This window comes from Gallus gallus, chromosome 2 (assembly GCF_016699485.2).
Source record: "Gallus gallus isolate bGalGal1 chromosome 2, bGalGal1.mat.broiler.GRCg7b, whole genome shotgun sequence".
NCBI classification, from domain to species: domain Eukaryota; kingdom Metazoa; phylum Chordata; class Aves; order Galliformes; family Phasianidae; genus Gallus; species Gallus gallus.
In genome coordinates, this window is record NC_052533.1 from 57,555,147 (window position 1) to 57,583,073 (window position 27,927).

At 37.6% G+C, this 27,927-nt stretch overlaps 2 protein-coding genes and 1 pseudogene across 4 annotated transcripts in view; 2 read left to right on the top strand and 1 right to left on the bottom strand.

Annotated features, from left to right (window-relative positions):
* Positions 1-26,817, top strand: GPLD1 (glycosylphosphatidylinositol specific phospholipase D1). The gene is made up of 25 exons (XM_418910.8): positions 1-105; positions 3,147-3,202; positions 3,880-3,958; positions 4,764-4,861; positions 6,082-6,192; positions 6,456-6,504; positions 6,993-7,047; positions 8,018-8,125; positions 8,860-8,887; positions 9,004-9,143; positions 10,198-10,263; positions 10,808-10,928; positions 11,499-11,638; positions 12,744-12,930; positions 13,373-13,483; positions 14,488-14,562; positions 14,949-15,105; positions 17,467-17,608; positions 18,665-18,764; positions 18,855-18,948; positions 19,560-19,736; positions 20,071-20,231; positions 20,977-21,003; positions 21,090-21,140; positions 21,669-26,817. The coding sequence occupies exons 1-25, from the start codon at positions 9-11 to the stop codon at positions 21,744-21,746; spliced, it is 2,508 nt and encodes an 835-aa protein (XP_418910.5). The 5' UTR covers positions 1-8; the 3' UTR covers positions 21,747-26,817.
* LOC101748970 lies at positions 22,724-26,817 on the top strand (annotated as a pseudogene). Its single transcript, XR_005857264.1, has one exon. The product of XR_005857264.1 is annotated as an RAB35, member RAS oncogene family pseudogene (transcript).
* The window catches only part of MRS2 (MRS2, magnesium transporter), a 12,252-nt gene continuing 9,461 nt past the window's right edge, over positions 25,137-27,927 (bottom strand). The window contains exon 11 of one of the 2 annotated variants that reach the window (XM_418911.8): positions 25,137-27,379. In XM_418911.8, coding sequence (XP_418911.3) covers positions 27,269-27,379 — 111 coding nt within the window. In that variant the 3' untranslated portion in view covers positions 25,137-27,268. The remainder of the gene's footprint in view (positions 27,380-27,927) is intronic. The other variant, XR_006937227.1, reaches the window with a different exon arrangement.

A 27,927-nucleotide genomic window follows, 5' to 3' on the forward strand; every position in this document is an offset into this window, starting at 1 on the left:
ACAGCATCATGGCTGGTCTGAAGAGCTGGTCTGTTTTGATGATTATACTGTACAATTTCTGTCAAAAATGTGTTCCGAGTGGAATTTCAACGCATGTTGAAATAGGTAAGGCGTATTCAGAATGAATTTTCATGTGTTTTGAATTGCTTGGGAAGAAAAGTGAATTCAGATGGCTGGAAAGTAAAGGAATGGAATAAGGTGAAAGTAATGAGCGTTCCACGTTGTTTTCTTTAAATAATAATGATTAATAATAACAGTAATAATACATGGATTGAATGAGTTGTTCCTTTTTTTTGTCATTTGAACCTTATCTGTGATGTTCTTGTAACCAGACTGCTTGAATCAGTTCAGTTGCATATTTTTCTGTTCTCTGAAATACGGGCATTATGTAACTGAATTCTTTGTGCCCGTGAGTCTGACAGAAGTGCTTCTTGCTTGAAGAAAGAAAAGAAATACTCATCTTTGTTTAAATGACTGTATTTTTGTACATAAGTATAAACTAGAGAATAACAGGAATCATTTGTGGTAGCTCTGTTCTCAAATAACAGCGTATTAATTTTGCCATAGCTGCATATTGTGTGTCTGTGAGTTAACATAATGAAAACTCGGATCTGTATCTTTTTCTGGGACGCCTGTAGCCTGGGTTTGTAGAGAATCAAGGGGAGAGCTGAGGAAGCATCAAAGGGGGAAAACGTTTCTGGTTTGAATTTCTTTTTTGCATGTGTGGTTTTTAAATTCTGACCTCTGTAGTAATTCTTGAGAAGACACTCATGGGGAGCTGGAGGCCATTCTCAAATGTTTACTCACTGCAGATAGTAATTTACAGTTTTAATTGCTCATTCTTCAATTTCTGGCTCTAAACATGTTGCTCAAACAGAAAGTAAGAAGTATAATATTGTATGTATTCAGGCTAATACTCTCAGGCTTTAAGTACTAAATATATGCAACTTTGACTAAGAATCTGGGATAATCCATGACATTCATTTGAGGCTGAGAATGTGCTTCCTTACTGTGTTTTGTACTTCTGGTCAGCAACCTGCAAACATTTGTTTTTCCTAATGAAACATCAAAAACAAAACAAACAAACAAGAAAAACCCATAATAATCTCTAGAAGAAGTCTCACTGTCTGCAGCTAAGCAAACACATACATCTTTGCAAGCCCAGTGCCCTGATTACTGAATATGAGCTTCTGAAAACTTGAAATGATGGATTTGACAGAATACAGTGTGCTTGCAAAACACTTCTAAGGTTTCTCCTTCCCAGTCTTACAGATCTGTCCCAAAGCAGTCATTTTAATCTGACCAAGGAAGCATTACTACAGAAAACCTACACTTACATATTTTAAAGATCTTGGTTGTCTGAGAAGTAGTGTGTACTCTTAGCTATCAGGTCAGCACTTACAAAAAGCTTTGACCATCTTGTCTGGGCTCAGCTTTAACATTGCTAAAATCTATGCTTTTATTAATGTGCAAATAGAAGTCTGTTACGATAACATACTGGAAGTTATTTCCAAATCCAACCACGGAGTATTCCAGGAAAAGAAATTATGCAGAAAAGAGCCCTTCTACTTCAAATCTCAAACCGAAGTCTATCCTGGACACATTCCTGCAAGTGCTTTAAGTGGTGAAAAGTTCTTCCTGTTCAAAATGTGGATCTCATTTGGAGTGCTGAGCAGTGCTGTGCTGTGCCCTACTTGCCGTGTTTTTGGAAGCAGGCTGAGTGGGCGGGCACTGCCTCTCGTGGAGACTTGACTTGACAGCACTATAGGGCTCTGTCTGCAGACCCATGGTCAGGGAGAGCCCATGCAAGGAATAAGGGAAGACAGGGAGGGCAGGAGACAGAAACTGCCCAGCTGAGAATCTCAGGCACTGGAAATGATGTCTGTTGAAAGAGCTGAGACATGAAAGTCTTCTGTATTTTTTTTTTTTTTTTACTTTTTAATGTAAATCCTGTTTTGGTACAACGTCATTAAGTGTCTCTTGACATATTTGATTTAAGATGGTTTAGAGCAACAGTGGGTAATATTCAAAGTGAAATATCATAGAATCATAGAATGGCCTGAGTTGAAAAGGACTACAATGATCATCGAGTTTCAACCCTCCTGCTTTGTGCAGGGACACCAACCACTAGACCAGGCTGCCCAGAGCCATATCCAGCCTGGCCTTGAATGCCTCCAGGGATGGGGCATCCACAACCTCCTTGGGCAACCCATTCCAGTGTGTCACCACCCTCTGTGACACACTGATGAAATATCATTCAAAGCCCTCACGGTTTTGTCTAGATCTTATTCCAGAATTAGTGGATTTTTTGGTTTTTTTGTGATTTAATTTATTTGGTACGGATCGACTTAAATTCAGTATGTTCTGGGTAGTCTCAAGAGGGATATCAGTGTAGTCTGTAAGTATCACAACTGAAGAGTAAAACTCGTGTGTGGGAAGGGAAAGAAGGTAACCCACGTATGTAGTTTCAACTGGTTAATTTTTAGAGGAAGTGCTGGGTATTTTTAGAAAAGTGCTAGTAGACTGTCCGTGGGAAATTAATTAGAATGAGATTTTATTCAAGTAAAGTGATAAATTAGTTTCATTCTTTTGTTATACTTGCTGGATGATCAGTTTAGCAGTAAGTTTGGCAATGCCTTTTCAGCGAATAAATAGTTTTATTTACTTTGCTGACTTTATGTTGTTTTTCATGCTTGTTAAAAATCAATTAAACTGTTAAGTATTCATGTTTATTCCTGAGGACAGTGAAACTTAAACATGGTTTGTATGTATCCTTTGCAGTTAGAATTTTATGGTACCTATTCTGTATGTTCTGGCTGTGATCAGCATCAGTACTCAATTCTGCATAGAAAGCTTTCCTATTCCTTGCTCTTAGGCACTGTCATCACTGTCAGCTTGAGAGCCGAAGTGAGAGAGGGACTGATGAGACCACTATGCCTGGCTGTGCCCCAGAAACAGCATTTCTGCATTAGATAAGAAGAGAGACCTATTCATGTATACAGAATTTGTTGAGAAATCATACTTCATATGCCTATGCCACTTGGCTTAGTTATAATGCAGTATAATCTATTTTTGATAATGCATCTAATAACCATTGGCTGGGTTACAGTATCTGTAAACCAATATGTCCATATTTTGATTTTCAGCACATAGAGCTCTGGAATTCTTCACCACACATGAAGGGAATGTTGACTATAGAGAGGTAGGAATATTATTTCTCAGTTTTGTACCTTTCCTCTGAGTCTTCTTCTGTCTTCTTGCCCTTCTTTATTACATGTTCTCCGTAGTATGTGTGTAACTACTGTGTCTGGGCTGAATTTTTTTTCCCTTTTTTGTTAAACAATCTAGCAGACCACTTTAAATGTATAGACAGTTTTCATAAACACATATGCATAAACAAAATGCATTTGTTTTTTGTTAAGAACATTTTTAATATCATTTATAACAATCGAAAGACCATCATTTTATATAACGTGGTCTCTTATGAAAGTAGGAGATCATTCAAAGGAAGTACTGACGTTGTCTGCTTTATACAACCAAGGTGTGATTCAGAGGATGGTAGTTAGCAGCTCAGGCTTTGAGTCTAGACAAGAGGAGGAGGGCACCTTCTGAAGGTGACTTCACCACAGTACCTAAGTTATATCATATTTGTCCTTTCCTAAATGGCCTTTCAAATTATAGTGTATACTGATTAGTTTAGTTTCACTTACAGGGAGTGGAGTGGTGGGAGGGAGGATGATGGCACTGAAATAGTGTATTTTACTGAGACGGTAGTCATATCTCACAGGCAGTATTTATCTTTGATACTGACAGTAGGACTTGGGTTTTTGCTGTGTAATAGCAGTCTGATTTCTTTTCCATCTCCTATCCTTTTCTCAGTTGTTGCTAAACCACCAAGATGCATTTCAGGCTGGGAGCATTTATCCTGATGCCTTTTATCCTACAATCTGCAAACGTGGTAAGAAAAGATTTTTCAGTCCAATATCGTAACAACTGTGTTGTCATGTGAAAACTCTGCAGAATTTAAATAGGGCTGAACGTAAGTATGCTGGAAGAAATCAAATATTGCCAAAAATACCTTCCTACAAAAGCACTCACACTTTTTGTTAGAATTCTGAGCCCTTCTTTGTTGAACTTGATAGCAAATTAACAGATTTGAAAATGTTTTCAGCAAATAGATTTGGAGTATATTTAGCTGTTTGACACGTGGAGCAATTCGACGTAAGGATGCTGTTTGACTGAAATAGGTTAGATTACGGAGTACTGATCTGGGGAGAAACTGAGGGGATGAAAAGATCATTTTTCTAAGTCCTTGTAGCTGCAAAGGGACAGCTGATGATAGCCCTCCTTAGCCCTGTGGCAAGCGATACCTGTCTTGAAGATATTGAGTTGGCTGCTATGCCCGTCATCTTTTCTGCTATACACTTTGATGCTTTTATTTACTCGACAGCTTCTCTCTCTCCTCTCCACTTGGAAGGCAATATTTCTTTGTATTATACTTACAGAGAAAGGGAGCAGGTACAGAATTTTCAGATGCATCAAACACAGTCATATAAGGTCAATCTTGTGTCTCTTTTGACAGTATAAATCATACAAAAATATAGCTAATTTGGCTTTTGCGATATAAACAGACTGCAAAATGTATCACCTGTGCAATATGGACTTGAGCAAATTGAATTGTTTGTTTTCATGGAGAAAACCTTTTTTTTTTTTTTTTTTTTTGGTAACAAATATTAATAATTACTGATATAATGCTGCAATAGGGATATACCATGATGTGTCTGAAGATACTCACTGGTCACCATTTCTTAATGCAAGTGTTCACTACATCAGAAGAAATTATCCTCAGCCTTGGGAAGAGGTAAGAAAAGTTCTTTAACTTTTGAATTGACTTTTTACTGTTCTCTTTGCCTGCACTTGTTGCTGCCTTCTTCAGCTTCCCTTGTTTTTGCAGCTTTATCCTTTGGGAAATGTAAAAAAAAACACGAGGTTTTAAAATTAAAATCTCTGCTGATAGAGGAAAAGTTGAAATCATGTTTTCGTCTTTACCAGCCAAAAAGCTAACAGCTTCCACATAAAATCTGTTCTCTGTAATGTGTTCTGGTGCTCTTGGTGTATTTTGTAGGTCCAAATTTTTGAGTGTTATTGATGATTTTGCGTACTTGCATAACTGTCAGATCTGGCTGAGTGTTTGCCATTTGAAAACCAGCCCTGGTTTAGAATTCACACGTAGTCCTGATTTGCTCGTTTTTATACTATGTGAACTACACAAGAGGAGAGGAAGAACAGATTGTTAAAAATGAGAATGATTTTAAAGGTCATACTGCTTTCTTTTCCTTGTTGGAGTATTTGCCATTCTCTCACTACGCAACAGAACTGTACAACTGGAGCAGCATTTGAGAATATCCACTATCTAAAAACACAAAGAAATCTGCCTGCTTTTTGACTGGGCCTTAATGATACTGAAGTGTGAACTGTTAACCTTCAGGGACTATAAATTCATCCAAAAATTGTGACATGATTACAGATTTTTTTAAAGGCCTCCGGAACTAACAGGGATTTGATATAGAGAAATGTTTTCTGAAGAAGTGAAATGACATTTCTGTTGCTCATAAGTTTATTCTGGATAATTTTTCTGTTTGTAGGAATAAAATGAGTAACTTCTTGCCTGGGCTTTAGTCAAGTGCTTTTATAATGAATAGCACTTGCACAGGAGCATCTTTCTCTCCTCTGTGTGCATTTGCACAGTACTTCAAGTGGCAGAGGAATTTCACTCCTTGGGAGTGGAAGAGTTTGTCCCTAGTCTCAAAACACATATCTGAGTGGAAGCACACGGGCTGTGTTCTGACATCAGCCATTTAACTTTATGGCCTTGAATTGTATGAAGTGCTTAAAGATTGTAAAGTCACAAAAAACAATTCTCCGGTATCAAGGAATGAGTGCTCATTTCTTTCGTTGTCCTACGTTCTTGGATTGCAATAGATTATCCATTACATCGTTGTGTAATGTAAAATGTTCACCTCTTCTTAAAGACAGGGATAAAATTATTGATGATACTACATGTGTATTGTTCTTGTGCAGGCTACAGAGAAGCTGGTAGCCTTCCTGTTTGGAATTGCCTCACATATGGTGGCAGATGTTAGCTGGCATAGCCTGGGCATCGACCAAGGATTTTTAAAGGCCATGGGAGAAGTAAGTTTGGATTATTCTATTAATGTGACTGGAACTGTTAGTATTGATAGTAGAGCTCTGGAGTCTGGTGCAGAGAGAAGACAAAAGTTACACTCCTGATTCAGGAACATTTTAAGAGATACATAATGTCGCAAACTATGTACAAAGTAAGTCAGGTTTGGGAGCTTCAGAGCTGCTTGGACAGTTTGATTCTGCTCTTATCTTTGTATGGAAGGATAAGTAAAATGATCAGAAAAGTGTTTTGTTTTTTTTTCTTTCTCCAGGTTGATTTTCATGGTTCATATTCTGAAGCTCACAGTGTTGGAGATTTTGGTAATATTTCTGTTTGCTGAGCATAGATCCTTCTTCTTGGGATACCTAGTCCACTTGAAAAGCACAGTTGGTGATTCTGGCTCTTACCCTGTGTAGTGGAAGTCACAAGTCTCTCCTGTAGTTCGCAAAATCCTGCTATCCCTGCCTGCAAGTTTTGTGCTTCAGGAGATGCAATGTGGCATAAAGATACTTGTACCTAAACCCAAAACACAGGCTGAAGTATGCCAAAGGTTAAATGGAGTCACTACTTGGATTTTAAATTTGACACCATTGTTTCTATTGTCCAGAAGTACAAAATATGCAGTATACTTTCAGGTGAACCATTTATGTACTTTAAATGACAAAGATTTATACATTTGGGTGCCATACAAAAATATGCAGCATAGCCGTAGATAGATCTATTCACACTTATCCTTGACAGATACTTATGTGTTTGGTTTGTTGGATTTTGTGTTTTCTTTGCTTGCTTTTTATTCCTCCATCTACAGGAGGAGATGTACTAAGTCAGTTTGAGCTGGACTTCAGTTATCTGGCACCAAATTGGTAAGAGAATGACCTTCAGCAGAGGTTAACTTCTTTAGTAGTTATTTCAGTTTATTCTGTATTTTTCTTTCAAACCCTTCGCTACTGGAAGATTCCTCATATGCATATTTAATGTCCTCTGACATAAAAACCTGGGAGGACAGAAAAAAAGAGTTTTAGATGCTGCAACACAACAATAAAGATTAATTTTTTAACTCTGATGGAAATTATAAGTAATTATAGATAACAAAAAATGCTTGCTGGAATGTCCTACCAATTATTTAAATAACCTGCAGGTAATATCTCACTTAGATTTCCATTTTAATTTTGGAGCATTGAGGATGTTTATGGCTATAGGTACTGAGGAATTCATGCAGGTTTTAAGAGCATAAAAAGAAGCAGCAGTTTTAAATAGGCATGCTTTTTTTTTTCTTGCCATTTTTAAATGAAATGAAAGACCTAAATGCCCTTTTTTTTCTGCTGGTGTGGTAGGTCATTTGAGTCTTGTTTACATCACAGGTAGTTCCTCTGGGTATAGAAGAAGGTCAGTTATCTCCTCAACTTCATCAGCTCTGACATATCTCTGAGAAATGTTGAGACAGAAAAAATGAGCAATGTCTTTTTGGCTAGGAATAGAGTTGAATTGGAATAGTTTTGGCAACAGTGGAGGTTTGGGGATTATGTGATCACCAAGACAGGATACCAGTAGAGAAGGTGTGCAAACTATCCAGCCATAGCCAGTGAGGCTATTGATTTCTGGTTCTACAATGTTTCTACAGGTTTCTGGCTTTGAACAGCAGGAGTGTCTATGCAGAAAGTAACTGTACATGCAGACCTGGTCTTTCTGACATTTGTGAATCATGATAACCTTAAAGAGTCTTTTGAAATATAGAATATATTCAAGCAGGCTATTGTTATTACCGAAGCTGAATTATCTTTTACCAGGTGATGTGGAAAAACTTTTGTTACAATACCTCAGTCTTGTTCTTAGGTATGTACCTGTCAAAGACCTAGCCTCTATCTATAAGGAATTTTATGGAAGAGAGATCATAACTGAAGGCACAATTACTGACTGTACCTACCTGCTGTTTCTTGAACTGTAAGTTGGATAGCTTTATGTAGATCTTCCTTAGTGAAACTTACATAGGGAAAAGATGATAACCTGGTTTGAAATGCTAACTCAGAAAAGTATGCTTTGAGGCCAGGAATACAAAATCATAAGATACAGGCTAAAATAAGATAAGACTAAAATACAAATCTGGATTGCTTAAATGACTGTTAATTTTGTTATTACACCATAGCTTCTGTGTCTAAGCTATTTAGCAGATTTATGCATTTAACATACTTAGGCCTGTTTATTTGAGAACAGCCACGTCTTCAAGTATTGTTGTATTGTGGCATGTCAGCAGTATAATTTTAATGTACTGAAGCTTAATATACATACTTAAATGGACAGTTTACTTACGGTTTATGTATATCCTATCAAATCCAAGAATAATGCATGGAGGTAAGGACTATGACATTTTTGATTTCTCACAATGTCTGCTTAGAAGACCTTAAACCCTTAGCTGTATTCTTTATTTCAGTTAATTACTAACAGGCGTGCAATATTTACAAACACTGTGAATCCCTCATGATTAAGAGCTACAATATAGTTAAGGTTGTTACTTTTCACATTAAAATTATATTAACAACTAAGAAGGAAATGTAATTACTTACATAGTATTTACCGCATGCAGGAGTACAGAAGCCTTGAAAAGAAACTTATAAATGATGAAATATTTTTAAGTTCAATTTGTTTATTTCTGAAGAATTGTTATTTATTTTTTTCAGACATGGAGAAAGGCTCGCTGTTGCCAAGGTTAGTTTGCTCTTTTTGGGTTGTTCTTTTTTTCTTTTTTTGGTTGAATATGTAACATAAAGACAGTGTAATCCATTTTACTATCCATTTTACTAAGCACGTTGCTTGTCTCTTAGCTTTTTCCAACATATGCTAGTAAATCTCCATTTCTGGTGGAAAAGTTCCATGAGTATTTCCTTGGAGGAGTAGATGACATGGCATTCTGGACAAACAATATTTTTGAGCAGATGAGCCAAATGCTAGAGAATGGACTCAGGTAACACTGTTTCTTGCAACATAAGTGTGGTATTCAAGTTCTGATACACAGTTAATCCTTCTGAAGGCAGGTCGTTTCCTAGAGTGAGTGCTGAACTTCAAATCCTCATGTGGACCAAAGGAGGTATGCCTCTTCTTTGACCAGATGCACAGAGCAATACATAGACCTTGAGTTTGGATTTGCAACGTGTTCACATTCTTTTCTCCATGCAAAGCTGGATCATGCCCAGCAGATACTCAACTGGGGAAATCTGGGGCACTCTCTAAGACATATCCAATGGCATGCTCAAGTGTTGCATAGCCAGACTGAGGCTCTTCCTGGCCTGGTGATCTGAGCAGTGCTTGTACTTTGTGACTCTCATCAGCTGGCAGAGATGATCCTTCCTAGAGGAGTCCAAATGCTACCTTCAGATAATGCAAGCAGATAGGAATATAAACAGTAAGAATATATGTTCTAGTGTTGGAAGTTTGGGCTTATATTCAAAATATCTTTTTTCTTATTGAAGTTCCAGCCCTGTATTGCATTGGTACAAGTGTAACTTTACCTGTAAATAATGTTATAAGATCAACAGTGGGAATTAATCCATACATTTATATGGATAATGTTAACACATATTTTGGGAACTTATGTTTGAATATGATATGGCATAATCAGTTGTGTTCTTTGTTCCAAAATATCATTTTCATTAAAAGATTGTAAAAAATAATTCTTTTCTATTCATTCTATTAATAATATTAATAGAATTATTAATAGAATTAATTATTAATATTATTAATAGAATTAGCAGGACACTCCAATAAGATTAATTTAATGAGTGAAGTAAAGACATGGAAGATTCATATAGAACCTAAGTCATTAAATATAATCAAGGTCATTAAAATATACATCAATGGAGTTTGTATGGCTTGTAATACCTTCTTGAAATTGATTAAGCAGAACTTCTTTAGAAAGCTGATGCCTTCTAACAGAAGAATCAGTAAGGATAAATGTTGAAGCTTTAGTTTCACTTGCATTGCAAGAAAATCTTCAAAACACATTTTGAATATTTTTTTAGTGGATGCTTCCTGCCTGAGAACCCTCTGTTTATAAACTGTACGAGGAACCACAAGGATAACTACATGCAAGTATAACTCTAAAGGTTCAAATACTTACTAATGGTGACAGAAGAGTCAGTCTTTCACTGATGTGGGCAGTGAGTTATTGAAAATTAGAGATTGTCTATTTTTTTTCCCTTTTATGTATGAATTTGAGATTGTCTTAACATGAATAAATGATCTTTATGTAGGGGAACAGTGCAGAACCTAGAATGGGCTTTTACCTTCCAGCCTTAGAAAAAGAATACTTAACCTAGCACTTGACATTCAAAGACTTCACACTTTAATTGGTCATCACTGTGTGTTCTGCTAGTCATTAAATTAATGATTCATGATCAGCAGTATCCTTGCCACAGCCAAATCCTTTTTGGATTTATATTTAGCAGTACAGAACTCAGCTGCCCCTTTGAAAAAGCACCTCTGTTTCTGATACTGGTTAATTTAATTTTCACTGCACTAAAACTATGGAGAGTTCAAAAGGCAATATGATTATTTCTCCTTGCTTTGTTATAAAATGCATCATTAATTCAGTTGCATTAATTGTTATTAGTGCCTTCTTTATTTTAACAGAAGCAAAGACTCAACAAATGAACATCACAAGAATACAACTTCTTTACTTCCAAAGACATTTGAAAAGAATATAACGTATACAGAGAGAGGAGTTCACTTCAATATACAGTCTTGGGCAACAGTAAGTGAGAAGTGACATGTCAGGTAAAATTCAGCTACGTATAAAATTGTTTTAATTTCTGTCTGAGGTGCTGTTCGTGGTCTCTGGATGTAAACTGTAGCCTCTCACTTTACTTCGTGGAGATTCTGGCAGCCATTGTAAATTTATACTTAATTTTAAACTTAATAAACTTAAGTTTAATTGTAAACATATTATATAGTGTATATAATAAGTACATCGTAAATACTAAAGTTTTTGTTCTTTTCCACATTTTGTAATGAGGCTAGAACATATTTTACAGTGTCAAAATGACAAAAATATATCTTTAGAGTTTAAATTTTATGGAATCATATGATCACTTTTTGAAGTTAAAAAATTTCAACAAACTTTAGCAATGAACAGTTAGCAACACACCATCGAAGGCATACGGACTTTCTGTCTCTTTCTAAAACTGTGCTTATGACCCAAATCAGAGTTGATTTAGATCAATGTGGTGTTTTCCACTGATGATGACTTATTTTTTGAGGTTATCTGTACTGTTTCAGCCTGCGGCTTACAAATTCTTGTGTCTTTCTGTTATTTTTATTTCAGAATTCCCTCCGATTCATAAATCGTGCTTTTGCAAGAGGTATCTGGACAGTGATAGCAACTACACATCAAAAATCCACTAAGTACATCTCCAAGCCACTATCTTCATATTTTCTTGCTTCACCATATGCTAGACTTGGATGGTTTGTACTTTTTTTCTCAAACCTCCCTCCTAATTTCTGAAAAATTTGAGTACCTACCAAAATACTGACATTTTTTCTTTGGATACTCATTAGAGGTGTCAGTGGTACACATTGTCTGAGTGGCTTACATTGACAGGCAAGAACTATGAGTCAACATATAGGACCCTTTTTTCTTGTTATCAATGTTAGCATAAGACTCCATGTGTCAGGACTGAATAAAACATTCCATTCATATGTAAACTTTAGTCAGACTCAGACAAACTCTTTCTTATCCTGTCATGTTATATTTTCATTCTCTTAGTGAAGGAGGTCAACATGCTCAGAATGGAGAGAAGCAAAATTAGCACCGTCATCACTTATAGTTCTGAACAGTATAGAAACATTTTTTATTACCATTTTCTGGTTATTGGTTGATCATTACACCAGATTAGTTGTTTCTTGATGGTGCATGACTGAATGTTCTTGGAAGCTCCAGATTAGTAGAGTTCAAAGATGCCATAGAAAGATGTGTATCTGTCTCCTTTCCAGAGATGTTCTATCTTTACCTGTGTTAGAGATGAGAGATGAACTAAATTTGTATTGCTGCCCATCATGGTTTAGTTCTTCTGATTGAAAAATTGAAGATTTATTTCTTGAGGTTACTCCACACCAGCCAAATGAATGGTAGTTCTTTCTTTCCATGTTCCCCCTTTAAACCTCCACTATGTTACTGAGACCCATGATCCATTTATTTGTCTACAGTTATGACCATTGATTAAATTAGAGATCTGGTTAAAATGATAGTTAATTTAATCTTCTGTGTCCTGTGTCATACGTAAGTGGCCCTTTTTCATGTGTTTTGTTCTAACTGCTCTCAGATGCCTTGTGTCATTTCAAAGGCAGTCCATACAGATCTCAGGTGTATTAGTGGAAGATGAACCTGTTTTTATTTAGTCCAAGTAAACAAAAATAAATTACATCACATGAAAAATGCCATGTAGATCCTTACTGAAAAGATGGGGAAAGACACATCTCAGTTTACCTGAAATTAAAAATATTTATTTTCTGACAATGTAGAGGTAGTCTGGCAGCTAATGCTATGGTTTTGTTGCCTCCCTTTGTACAGGGCAATGATCTCAGCTGACCTAAACCAGGATGGATATGAAGATCTGGTAGCTGGAGCACCAGGTTACAGCACACTGGGCCACATTCAGATAGGAAGGGTGTATATAGTCTATGGCAATCATTCAGGTTTGCCACAAGAAGACATGGATCTAGATCGGAAAGCAGACCAAGTACTAGAGGGTCATCAGGTGAGGGGTCAAGTCAGACACTTGATGCTGGGAAGCAGGAACAGATGGTCTTTTTGAGTAATAAAGTTGTTCCTCTATAGAAAATATAATTATTCACACAGAAGAGAATAGAGAGTTTGTCATTTGTAAGCACAACATCAGTGGTGCACTAGACTCAAAAAATGAAATAGCACAGCTCTGCCTATTGATATTCAATTAGCTTATATTTTAACAACAACATATCCTCAGAGAGAACAGACCACTCCCGATTAGTGTATACTAATATGGTTACTATCTGAGAGAATAATGATGATAAGAAAATCTTAATAATTGTTGGGATGGATTTTTATAATGTCTGTTTCCAGTTCTTCCCTGTGCTGTCACTGCAAATGTACATTATGTTTTGGTGGTTTTATCTTTAAAACATTCATTACGGTCATGAGAGCAGTCCCTCTTCTTTTAGCCTTCAGGCAGATTTGGTTCTGCATTGGCAGTCCTGGACTTCAATGAGGATGGAGTGCCAGATCTGGCGATTGGAGCACCTTCCGTGGGATCTCAGTTTCTCACTTACAAAGTAAGTGGTCTTTGTTTTTTGTGGTCTTGTGTTTGCTTGTTTTTTGGTGTGTGTGTGTTTGTTTTTTTTTTCTCAAACAGATCATTTTTATTGATGCTTATGTTTTTTAGAGTAGTGAAATGAGACAAAGATATCTGTTGTTGTTCAAAGTCACTTTCTAATATAAACAGAAAGGTTTCTAATATTGGTGGATACTTCGACTAGATCAATGAAAGTTATCCATATGTCCTTTTTTTTGGCTGACTTTCTGTGCAAATCAGATTTCAGTTTTGCAGCATTGATGTGTTGGAAACATTCAAAGCCATTCATAAAATCTGAGTGTACTGTTCTTTTAGGAACAAAAAGTCTGGAAAGAACCTCATGTCAGTAAGCCTTGTCACCTGCTGTCACAGGCCAACAGATAGTATCTAAAATGCAATGTAAACACAGACATGTGCTAGAGTAATCAAACTACAGTGGCTTAATGACTTGAAGCTTACAAAATTATCTCATGTTAATGGTCACTGAATGTTTTCTTTCCAGCTGAATTGAGAGGCATAACTTATTAGGTTAATGCACTTCCACTAAATTTAAAGCTCTTCAGAATTTCAAATACTAACTTAGCTGCCTAAGTACTAATTTAAATGCTTCGATGTAGACTAGAACCTTGTAAAATTGCAAGCATCTGTTGTGACTGGCACTGCATCCCATTGTTTTAAGTAATTTTTTAAAAAATTAGAGTCAAAAGAACTTGCATATAGTTAATGTAAAATACATTGTACCATCCTCACTCCTAAACTACAGTATGATGAGAACGTACTTGGTTATAGCCGTGTCCATTACAATATGGGTATTTTTAGGCTTAGAGTGGAAAAGACAAATCCATGAAAAAGCTTTGAGGAGAAAAAAGTAGTTGTATTAATAGTACTTACAAAATTGTTTCGCTCTCATCTTTGTCTTGGATTTCATACTTGGGGCTGACATGCAAATCCTTTCATGTTGTGTTTGCTTTTCCTATTATTTAGGGTGCTGTATATGTCTATTATGGAACTAAGGGAAGAGGCTTGGCATCTCAACCAAACATGACCATAACTTGTCAGGTATATTGATCAGGCTAAGACAGGACTACACAAGCAGGAGGTGAGGTAAAAGGGAAAAGGGCCTGTGAGATTAAAGAAAAAATGTTGAAATCAAACTTCTAATTGCAAGGGGATATAGAAATGTAACTGGGGATGGTGCAAGCAGATGTTTGTCTAGGTTGGCTGTACATGAGAAATACATTTGTACTCCACTTCAGGGGAGGGAGCAGGCTGAACAAAAGGAAGCACTGCCCTCCAAAAAAGGAAACAAAATTGAAGTCATGGAGTTGGAGGGTAATTTGATCAGAAGCAGAGAAAGTTAGCTCTTTAGAAGTAAACTTCTTTATTTTGTTAAAGAATTGGTGGTTTAAGTTCCATTTCAGGCTTAAACTAACTGTTTATTGCAGTATTCCTACTGTAATCTTGGTTGGTCCCTCCTGGCAGCTGACATTGATGGAGATCAAAATGCTGATCTGGTTGTTGGCTCTCCATATGCACCTGGTAATGGGCAGCAGAGAGGATTTGTGGCTGCATTTTACTCTTATTTCAACAGAACTCACCAAGGTAGTATTTACTGATTAAATTAATCCTGCTGTTTTTAATATGACTATTCATTTGTTCCTACTTAATTATCAGATAATTCAGATTATCAGCCACTCATCTCAGTTTTGAGTCATCCATAATCTTGATAAGGGTACACTTTGCCTCATCATCCAGATGGTTAATGGATATTGTAAACAGGACAGAACCCTGGGAAATACAACTAATTACTGGCCTCCAGCTAGGCTTTGCACCACTGATCAATACCCTCTAGTTTGGTCATTCAGCCAGTTTTTTTTTCTACCTCACTGCCTGCTTATCCAGCCCATACTTCATCAGCTGCTCTATGAGGATCTTACAGGGGACAGTGTCAAAGGCCTTAGTGAAGTCCAGGAAGAAGCTTGTCAAATTAGTCAGGCATGATCCTTAGCATGATCCTAACTATGCCTGGTTACTTTCTTGTTTTTTGTATGCTTGGAAAGGCTTTCTAGGATTAGTTGCTCCATTGCCTCCCTAGGGACTGAGAGGATGCTGACTAGTCTCAAGGTCCCCGGGACCTCCTTGAAGATAGGAGTGACATTTGCTTTTGTCCAGTCTTCGGGCATTTTTAGTCACCATGATCATTCAAATGTTATTGAAACCTATTAATTCAGATAATTGACTTTTATAATTTGAATTATATTCAAGAATAATTCAAAGATTCAGACCTTCCCAATTACTGATTGGTTGAGTAAACTAAAGTCTGCTTGCCTGAAGTTCAGGCTCTGCTACCCTTCTACTTGTTTTTTCAATCCATTCAGGCTCTTGAACTCCCCATTGGCCATGTCACGGCCATGACATCAAAGACTGCCACTGATTATAAGATCAGGTCTATATTGTTAGTGCATAGCAGATCAAGCTGTGCAACACCCCTGCTTAGCTCATCCAGTAGCTGTAAGAAGTCACACCTGACACCTTCTAGAAAGCATGCCTGTGTGAATCCTGCTATGTTGCACTTTCAGCAAATGTAAGGAAAGACCAAGTGTTTTGTGAGAACTGAATTATGTAATAGAAAGACTTCCGTGGTGCCTTTTCAGTTTTAGTCCTCTGTCATGAAGAACTCAACAGTTGTCTCATTTTCTTGAGTAGTTCAGTGGTTTTCACTGAAGAATTTTCACTGACAGGTTAATCTTTAATTAAATATCTCCTGATTCAGATGAAGAAAACCTAAAAGTAAAATGTCATCTGTTTCTGAGAAATTTAGCTTGATAACTAATAAAGATAATTAAAAATGCTAAAGTTCCTTTTGTACTAAGCATGCACATTTTTCCTATACTACTATTAGTACCTATTTCCTATGCACTGTCAATCTGTCATGTATGCTATCTGATAGTATGAGAATTGATTCTGATCAGTGAAAATTTGAAGTTTATAAATATACATATACAACTAAAGTAAATATACATTGTAGGAAGATGAAATCCTCCTTCTAGGAATGCAATCCTGGATTTTAATATCTTTGACAGACAGGCCTGCTAAAGTCATGAGTTTGCACACAGAAAAAGCAACAACTTTGTGAGACAAAAATATATGGATGATTTTGTGGAAGCTGTGGATTCAATTGCATATTGGTGATACCGAGGAAGACTGACAGGTCTTCCTTGAAAATTTGCAAATGTATCTTGAAAGATGATTTTCTGTCATTACTTGTACTCCTTCGTGTGGACAAAGAGAAGTGCTACAAGTGAAACAGCTAGTGAGTATAGGTGATGGGGACTGCTGTGAAAGAGGAAGGAAAGGCCACATACATGAATAAATAAAATTAGTATAAAATGAGGTAGGATATGCAGATATTCAAAGCTTCATCAGAACCACATAACTGAGTTTTCCAATAACTTCTACTTCTAAGTTTTTTTAGCTTATTCTACTTTATCTAAAACTGAAAACCACAACTGAAATGCATTTTATATTTCAAAACATCAGTGACTTTTTTTTTTTAAACCAAAAAACTGATTGAATGATTTGATGAATTAAAGCCAGAATTATTTAATGCTCCTCCACCAACCTTGAAGAATGAAAAGTTCCAATAAATAGTTTCAGCTTTTTCCCATCCCTAAGGACTCATCTGTTCAGAACAGACTTGACTGGTAGCTGTCATGTACTTCATGCAGGCTATTGCAATTCTTTAGAAGCAGGCTGCATTGAACAAAGGCTTTGATGAAAGTGTACAGTTGCAGATTTAGCGTTGCTCTGCAATGAAGCTAGCAATAGCTGGTGTCATATCAAGGATGGTAGTAATACTAGTAGAAACTTCTCACCATAGGATGAGTTTATCAGTGGATGATGGCTAATAGAATTTTGTATGCCAAGTTACAAAATTTAATTCATATTTTCCTGGTCTGTCAGGACGTCTGTCTGTAGAGGATGCCAACTGGATGGTGAATGGGGAAGAAAACTATGCTTGGTTTGGATTTTCACTTCATAGCTGCCAACTGGAGAATGCAACATTACTGCTGATTGGTAGCCCTACATGGAAGAATTGTGTTGAGTGTGTTATAAACTGCTGCTTTGTTTTTCCTCTATTCTGTTAAGATTTGTAATAGATGAGACTTTCTGCTTTTCAGGAAGTTTCCTCTTTATCTTCATTGGAGTACTTTTGTTTGTATTTTATGCCTTTGCCCTTCTTCATGTATTTACAGAGCAAGGACTTTTTAGAGACACTTAAAATTCATGCGGTTTTATTGTGGTTCAATCTAGCAGGTGGCTCAGCACCAGAGTTGTTTGTTCATTCCCCCCCTTCCCACTGTGATGGGGAAGAGAATAAAAACAAAAACAAAGTAGAACTCATCGGTTGAGATAAAACTAATTACTAAGAAAAAGAAAAGAAAAATAGTTATGACTATATAAGACTTTATATATGTAACTGTATATAACAAGTGATGCACATGTAATTGCTCACCACCCCCCAACCAATACCCAGCTAGTCCTCTGAGCAGTAGAAGAGAGCCAGATGCACTCCCACCCCCTACAAAACTCCTCCTGCTTGATGTCGTGTGGTATGGAATATCCCTTTGGCCACTTTAACTCAGCTGCCCTAATTCTGTTTCCTCCCAGGTCCTTGGGGCCTTCGCTGCAAATGGCTTTGGCTCTATATAGCTGCTTAGCAGCAACTATAAACCTGGATGTGTTATCAACATTGTTTTTTCTCTGAAAACCAAAATGTAGCATCATACCAGACACTTTGAAGAAAAGAACTCTGTCCCAGCTGAAACCAAAACAGATTATTTTGGTGGGAGAGGAGGAGGCAAAAAAATGCCAGCAAGTGTCTACAGATAGCACTTACTTTGAGATAACATTCTCAGAAGCAGATCAAACACAAAAATATATTGAGTGTTAAAGAAGTGGAGGATAAGACAAAGTCCGTGTCCAAAGTATCTTAAAATTGGTTAGAAAAGGCATGAGAATTACTAAAATAAATTTCTAAATGGGAATTTCTAAAATAGAATGGCTGCCACTGTTATTCCTAACTAAAAGTGGAAGATATTTCAAGATGAATAGACAGCTGAATCTATAAAAATCTGAGCACTTTAAATTCTAATTCAAGGTGCAATCCATTCTCATCGGATGTCAGACAGAGTGTCGGGAAAGTGTATGGATATAACCCACCAAGCACAAAGCACTGGTTTACAATAGCTGGAAACAAGGTAGGGCTCTCTCCATGGTATAGTGCTTTTTATACGTAAATTGAAATAGAGTGACATTCTGTGGAAATAAGTGTTTTTAAAACCTAACAGGCAATGGGCAGAATGGGTTTGTCTCTGGCCAGTGGTGTGATGTCTGTGGCTGGGATCACCAGGACAGTTTTGGTGGTGGGTGCACCTACTACAGGTATGTCATTCTGAAAACTGCAAACCATCTCTGCTTTGGGATGTCTGTTTCTGTGTGAGTGAAGGGCAAAAACAAAAGTTAGAAAAGGGATATTTCAATTGCCGATATAATGTAAAAATATTTTAAAAATTTAGAAATAATCACTGCCATTACTTAGAGGTGACTTGGATTTTTTTCCAGAGCCTTCTGTACTAGACCTCATCAAGATGTTGGTTTTTTTAACCCTTCCTTAAGATTAAATTCTATTAATAGCACTTGTTATATTGCATTATTTATGTAACAGTGATTTCTGAGTAGACTGCATATTTCTTAGAATTACAACAACATAGTATTTTGTACTTACTCTGGAATTAGATAGTAAGGAAATACATTAATCAAAATGTGGAACTCTAATATCTGTCCTTAGAATGCACTTTTGCCTGTTGTTATTGCTAAGAGATTGTTTCTATGCTAACTACTGTTACTGCCATATATTATCTGATGGGTGGTTCATACATTTTTTAATTAGGTCCATTCTGTGTAATGCCATTATTATTGCTGTCAAGGTGTTTTAAGTACTAAACATGAATTGTTATGTCTGATGATCAACTTACTTTGTTGTTGTTTTCTAGACAGTCTATCTAGGATTTCATTTTTGTCCCCGGTGTTGCACCAAGCTGGACTAGCTCTGGTATATGATCTGGCAGACAGCACCAAGCCTTCTTTGCTCAGTACATTTAGAGGGGACAGAAGGTTTTCTCGCTTTGGAGGAGATACATACTTAAGTGACCTGGATAATGATGGACTAGGTAAAGCTAGATGAACCTAGATTGCAGAGTTGAAATGTTTTATGCTTTGCAGCAAGACGAGTCACACACATACAAGTGCTGAATGCAGCCTTCTTACTCAAGTCTTCTTACTCAGTTACTTGTACAACACTTGTACAAGTATTCCATCGTGCCTCCTGAGGAGACATCTCTAACAGCCCAAATAATTTAGACAGAAATTGAAACATTTTAACCATTCTAACTGTTACATACCTCTAAATACCGACATTCCAATTCAAATGTTTTGATTATATCATGCTGTGATATAGCATTATTTCACTTCTGATGTGCTAGGTCATTCTTTTAATTTTTGCAGATGAAATGATTGTAACATCCCCCCTGCGAACTAACGATATCACCACAGTACTGTTCGGTGGGGCAGCTGGCCGTGTTTACATTTATAATGGAAATCAAACATCTTCAGGGAATGTGACAGACCACTGCAAATCATGGATATCTCCCTGTCCTGAGGACTGGGTAAGAAAACATAAAAGTGAAATCACGATGTAAGGTCATAATGATAGCTAATTAATTACATCCTATGCAAATACTGGGTTTGGTTTCAGAAAAAATGAGTTAGTTCTGTTTCAGAAGCTGTGAAATTTGGCTTCTGTTTGTTCTCAAGCACAGTGGAGCACTGAGTCCAGTTCTGGGCTCCTCAGTTCAAGAAAGACAGGGAACTTCCAGAGAGTCCAGAGGGCCACAAAGATGATTAGCAGCCTGAAGCATCTTCCTTATTAGGAATGGATGAGAGACCTAGGACTGTTGAGTCTAGAGAAGACTGAGAAGGGATCTTATCATTGCTTATAGATCTACTGGATTGGAGTCAAGTGGAAGGATCTGGGCTCCTTTCAGCAGTACCCAGAGACAGAACAAAAAGCAATTGGCCCAAACAGGAACACAGTAAATTCCATATGAGCATGAAAAAGAACTTTACTGTGAGGGTGACAGAGTACTGAAACGAGTTGCCCAGACAGGTTGTGGAGTCTCCTTCTCTGGAGATATTCAAAACTTGCTTGAATGCTTTCCTGTTCACCCTACATTAGGGAACTTGCTTTAGCAGAGGGTTTGGAGATGATTCCCAGAGGTACCTTCCAAACCCTATGATTGTGAGATCGTTTCTTTGCTGTTTAGGAGCCAGGGCTATTGCCCTGGGCTTCTACTCTCCTACTGTGGTTCTCTCCAATAGCTTTTTTTTTTTTTTTTTTTTTCCTCCATTCAGGCACAGTATGTCCTCATTTCTCCTGAGGTGAGTAAGTGGAAAACAAACTGCAGTGAGAAATAGAAAAGTCCCACTTGAAAAACAGCATTATAACAAGCAGCATTATTTTACAGGAACAATCAAGATTTGGAAGTTCTGTCATCACTGTGAAATCTGAAAAAAAGGTGAGTAAAGTAATTGCTTCTGGTTGCTTTGTTACATCTGTCTACCTCACTTATGTGTATGGGTCAGCATCTCAGGTCTTACTCATTGCTCTTCAAACATGCAATGAAGAAACACCTGGAAATGCAAATGCATCAAGTTAGGTTAGAACTTATAATCCAACAACAGACACAGATATTGTTGCTGGTTTCTGCATGAGTGCAGGTGAGGTAGTTTTCCAGTCATTTGTGCTCTTTTGCTATGGTATTCAGTCTAAATTTCAGCTATATTTCTATTGATCTTGCTTCTGAGAAAGAGTTTATGTTGCCAAAAGATCTGACCAGTTCTAGCATTTTCCAAATGAAATAAAGTCTGTTTGTCAAATTGTTTTGTTAAATGCTGTTCAGATGAGGTGGGTGGCTTTCCCATTTCTTCTCATGACATGTCTACATGATACTAAAACAAAATCTAGTTTCCATTAGGGAAGCTTAAAGCAATTTTTCACCTGTAGTTGCACTTTGCTGACCCCTTTTCCATATCCATCTCCACAGAAAGAAGTTGTAGTGGCAGCAGAGAGAAGTTCAGCGAAAGCTCGACTTGGTGGAAGGCTTTTTGTCTACTCACTCTGAACAGTCATGGTAGTCTTTAAAACCAGGGCAAAACTGGTCTTTTAAGGAAAAATCTCTGTATTATTTGTGATACTTCCCTTAACCCCTAACAAACCAACAAAAAAACATAACAGCGAACTTCAGTAGATACATGGTACAGTTAGCTAGGTAGCATCCTACAGGGATGCTCACTGATCTTAAATGATGGCAAATTTTCCCAGGTGAACTACCAAAACAACTTTTTGTTGTGAGGTTAACCAAAAGGATTTATTAATCAATGTTTAGCAGCAAACACTCTACTGCTTACTACACTAATTATTAAGCAAGCTTGAAATACATCAGAATCTAACACATTTTCCTTCTACAAAATTACTGCTAGTTGGTGTCTTGATATCTTTTTCTCCCCTGTAGCCCCTTGAGCTACAGGGCCAATTGTATTTTCATAATTAAATCCTATTATTTTTACGTTCCATTGGTGAAGCTTAACATAAGTTCTTTGGGCATCTATACTTGAGATTATTGAAATTTGAGGCCCTGTACTGAATAAAACATTTACTGTTTGTCTTTGGGGACTGACTGGGACATAAATGTGAGAGTCATCTGTATTATCCCATTGTTATGTTTCAATTCTTTGGACAGGTAGCCCAAGTAGTATTCAGGGCTTACTTGTTTTTTGGCTGCAGTGTTTACAGTTCCTCCTTAAGAGGTCTAAAATGATTATTCACATGGGTTTGGAAAGCAGGTTGTTGTTTGGTTTGCTTCACGTTCCCTGTTACTCCTTGTTTTTGAAAGGCCAGGTCTAGACCTAGGTATAGCTCCATTTGGTCAGTCCTGTATGACTACCCAAGGTATGCTTCATGCAAAGGCTTTTCTCCAAAGCTTATGCCTCTCCTAGGAACTTACAATTTCGTAAGGGGGCTCTTGAGATTAGGGAAGGTGTTGGGGTGTCTGTTTTACTTGTGTAACCAACCTGCAGTCTACTTGACCTCCTTCCCGCCATGCTCCCACCGCTCCTGGCCATGGCATGGGACTACAACCACCTTTCCAGTTTGCTCATCATTGGTGACAGCAGTGTGGGCAAGATCAGTTTGTTGTTGTGTTTTGCAGACAATACATTCTCAGGCAGCTACATTATCACAGTTGGAGTGGATTTTAAAATCCAGACAGTTTAGATCAGTGGAGAGGAAGTGAAACTGTTGATCTGGGACACAAGTGAACGAGAGCGCTTCCAAATTATTACATCAATATATTACTGAGGAACACATGGGATCATTGTTGTCTAAGATGTAACCAGTACAGAATACAGTGTTTGCATGAAATTAATCAAACTTGTGATGATGTCTGTCATACTAGTGGGGACAAGAATGATGAACAACAGTGAAAAGTAGTAGACACAGAGGATGTCTTTAAATTTCCTGGGCAGATGGAAATACAATTGTTTGAGATCAGTGTCAAAGAAAATACCAATGTGGAAGAGATGTTTAACTGCATTACGGAGCCAGTTCTATGAGCAGAGAAAGATAACTTAGTAAAGCAGTAACAGCAGAAACAGAATGTTGTGATGAAGCTAACAAACAACAGTAAAAGGAAGATGCAGTGCTGCTAATGCCCTTTTCCTACTGAAGAGATTCTGCTCTGACAGATCAGCCCTCCCACTATACTCAGGCAAGTCCACTGGGGACGACTTTGGAAGACTTCCTCAGTTTTGTGCCATTATTTAAATATTATTTTTTCCCCATGTTTTCTATCAAGAGGCACTGGCAAACTACCACTTCAGTTCCAAGAAAGTACTGGATGGAGTCTCACCCCTCTCCCCTCCCCTGCTTGCTCCAGTGCGCACTGTAGACAAGAAAGGACATTGCCTACCAAGTGGTCTAATTAACCCAAGAGTTTCTATGTAATGTATACTGCTTTAAACAGCTTAGCCTCCCTGTTGTTGCTTTGGCTTATGCCTTCTTTATGTCAACCAATCACAGACTAAAAATTCCTCTTTATAATGAAATAGTTCTTAATTCAAGTTGGCTCCAGCCTGGCAGCAGCTGCTTCCTTGGGCCTCTTGCTTCATTTTTGCTGGGCTCCAGGCTAGTAACTGTTACGCCCAGGGCATGTATCTTCACTTTGAGTTGTACATTTTCATTGGGGCATAGGCTCTATTTTTCTAGGTACCAGGATTGCAAGTGTTGCTGCTGGAGCCCAAGGTTTCATTTCTCCAGCCTCTGGCCTGGCATCTTGTGCTGCTGCTGAGGGGGGCCTTGAGTTTCAGTTTGCCACCATGATCTAGATTTGTGGCTGGGTCCTTTGATACCACCTTCTTGTGCAGCAGCCCAGCTGTACCTGTGCTCTCCTTTATTTTCAGCATCATTCCCAGGATACTTCTATGAGAAAGGAAGACTATTGTTCAATGTAAGGAAATTGAAAGATTCCTTGTTTGGGTTATGCAGTGGTGGAGGATGATCACTGGTAACAAACTGGTCACACTGTACCCAGCAACGTTTTTCCATGTTGGCTTTTCTGGGAAAACAAGGGTCCAGCTTACCCTAGGTCATACCTCATCCAGTTTCTCAACCATGAACAATGATGTACTGCATCAGTCCCACTGAATGGGTCAGTGGTGAGACTGGCCATTTCCACATTTTGCTCCACATACTGCTTCATTTTGTCCCTTTTTGCAATGAGGAGTGATTTTAGAAAAGCAAGAACTCCCCCAAATCAGTGGTTTCATGGATTGAGGGTCTACAGGGCAGAGATAGGGCAATTTCCATGTACATTCATTCATAGCCTGGATGTAAACTGTCTTTCTAGTGGCAACAGAAAGTTTGTTTAGTGATTGAGTTGGTGTAGTGGTGGGCTCCCCCTTTTCCTGAGGGGGGAGTGTGCTGGGCAAATTAACTTCTGTGAGCAGCAGCAACACTTCACCTAGTACAAGCAAGCCAGTCTGAAAACTTTTTGGAGACTAAAATGAGCAATAGACTAAATTTCAGCAGCCAATTTTGTCTGTATAAGGTATGCTGAGTAACTGTGTCATCTTCAGCTCTAATTATCAGGTCACCTTCTTTACCGGTCAAGTTTGTGCTTTCCCTTGACAGAATTAAGAAGAAATAGCATGTGATTTACATTATTAGCATACTGTGATAAAGATGGGGATTCTAAGACATGAAGAGTTGCTTTCAGGATAGTAAGCATGAAGGAAGGGCACCTATAATCCAAAAAGAACAGGTAGATGCCAATAAGAAAGATCTTCTCTATCTCTAGCAAGTGTTGAGGCCCACGCTAAGAGTCTAGGTCAGCTGGGTTGTCCCCAGAAGAGGGCAATGCAAGACTGATTAACTTTTAGGAAATACTTTTGCACTCATGGCTGAAACTGTTCGGATACCCTTTTTTATGCTTTTGGGTAAAATTCCATGAGCATGATAACTTAGAATTGTGCTTTTATTGTTAACAGTATTGCCTTCAACTTACATTAATGTTGTATAATGCAGGTTAACAGTGCGCATCATTCTATTAGAAATCTAGAGCACCAATATGTTATGCTATTATTAACAGCAATCCATAGATACGTATGTATCTGCATTTTCTCTTTCTTGTCTCCTTGACAAACGCAAGGCATTATTCTTAATAACACAAGTCAGTGGAATAGCACAGATTTCTAAAGGCCATACTTCAAGCAGAACACATCTCAACTTACGTTCTTAAGAATTCTCTCTCAGGAAGGTTCTCTTAAAAAAAAAAAAAAAAAAAGAAAAGATGACAAGGCAAACATTAGCAAACATTAGCCTGATGTGTTCTGACATCTATTTTGGGGACCTCATCACCCAATAGAAAAAATAACTACACAGCTGAGTTACTTTGAAATCTGCACTTCATGGAAGGCTTTATTTTTTCTGTGTATGATCTCAGAGTAATTCCATTGCACATCAGTGCATTTTAGTTACTTGAATGGTATGAAAATCACTAAAAGTTTGTATATCTCTGTAAAGAGAACAGCAGTCTTTTAAAAGAACTGTCTTTCTGTCAGTGCTTTGATTATGCTGCAAGTAGTTATGCACAGGAGGAATCAACACATTATACAGAAGCCTCTCTCTGCACAGAGGACAGTGCATAGAAAGTTAAAATGAAAACTTACAAACAGCCACATAAATCCTTTTCGGTTCTGGCTTAATGCAACTATTACTTGGAACCGTATGCATCCATATCCCATTGCCCACTGCACTTTCTTGGGGTTTATCAGTAACGATGTCAGAGCCACTGTTTTTTCCACTACAAAAACTAGATTTCTATTTAAAAAAATTTTGGAGTTTAGGAGTTGTGGGTTTTTTGCTTTTACATCTCTACCCACTGCAAAATATTCACCCAAAACATTTAAAAGCATTACAAAGACCAGCAGTTTTCTCACTTTCTTATGCTTTTTATATATGTAGTTGAAGTCACACGCAGAGAAAGAACTCTTAATAATACTTAATAGTAATTAAGTACAACTAATTTAAACATAACTAAAATCACAGGCTTGCATAATACTGACTTACGTACCCTTTCCATTTCAGACTCATTAGTTTTGAGTCAAACTGTTCTCAGCTACAGCTGTCTTTCCATCTCCTGCAAGTACACCGATTTATCTGGTGGCACCTGTAACACCGCATGGTACTGAGGTTAAAAAAGCCCAAACAAAAACCTAGGCAGTTAGCAACCTGACTTGGAAAGATATTTTTTACTTCCTCTACAGACTGAAACAAGCCAGTAGAGAGCCATGCCCTCAGAGGACTCAAAGATGAATCCTAAGAAAAAGCGCAAATAGTCTTTCAGTCCAGCATGGGACACAGGCTATGTTAATGCATACTCAAATAGCAGCAGATAACTACAGTCCACATTACTAATGGACCTGCTTTTCAAGTTATTAAGAGTGCATATAGCTTGGACTTAAATTTTTAAGTAATACCCCCAGTAAGTCACATTTCAAAACTCACTTAGATTAGGATAGGCTGTATTATTTCTGGTTACTGTCAAATTTGAAGCAGTGCTTCACAAAACACATATGCTTTTGGCTTCTGAAAAAAATCAATTCTCTTCAATTAGCAGAGCTTTAAAAATAAATAAAAAGGACACTTGGGGGTAGATTTTTCTTCGGGGGTAGATTTTTCTTTGGTAGTTGAAGGCAGATTCCTAAACCTGCAGCTCAGAACTGGAGAACCATTACTGATGAATGCTGACTGCTGTCATCCTTAAGCTGAGGATGCTGCTCTTTAAGAAAACCCACTACATGAAGAAGTGATGGAAAGAAACCTGAAATGAGGATGCGCATGTGATACAGAAATCTAATAGAGCATACGCGGGGTGGAGGCGAGACTACTGTGGAAAGCATGTCACTGTTTTCCCTTCAAGTTTCCCTCCTTTTCTGTGTGAGCATTAAAATAATCACCATATTTTTTTGGCACAAAATGTGTATTAAATTAGCAAGTTTAAAAATTCTTAACATTTTCAGGAGGGAAGAAGAAAATGAAAGTGTCCACAGTTCACCCTTTAACAGTATCTCTTCATTCCTGCTCTTCCTATTGGTTTGCCAGTGTGCTTCTGCTCAGTCCAAAAGTTTCTGTTTTAAGGCTGTTCTTTATCTCCACTCTTCGAGCTGCTGGTTGGGATTTTTTCAAAACAGCAGGAACCTAAGCAAGAAACAAAATAGCCCATGATTACATGAGAAATTGCTCTATATTCAGAAGGAAATCAAGAGAGGCCTGAATCCTGCTTTTTCTCCTCTTATTTTCAGTAGGGATGAGACAGTTACTTTTCTTTCAGAACATTTCTCCAAGACAGTCAGCACACACTGCAAATGGTCTTGAGCAATGCTTGAGGATAATCATGCTACTTGTAGCCACAGTTAACAATGAACTACATTCATCTGCCTCTTAACGGCAAGGGAGGGGAGGGAAGAAAAGGAGCCTAATCTGGATCTCTCCTTCCTTGGTCACTTGTAGGAGCATAACTTTTGAATCCACTGATACTCTCATTACAATTATTAGACTGCAGAATATAGACAGACAACACAGTCTGCTAACTTTTGGCAGCAAAGAGTAGTGAACAAGGAAAATGACTAATACAAAATTTTGCTACTCTGATGACTGCCTCCTTGGAAATCTTCATACATCTTGATGACACATGGCTGGAGCACCTCTCCTATAAGGAGAGGTTGAGGGAACTGGGCTTGTTTAGT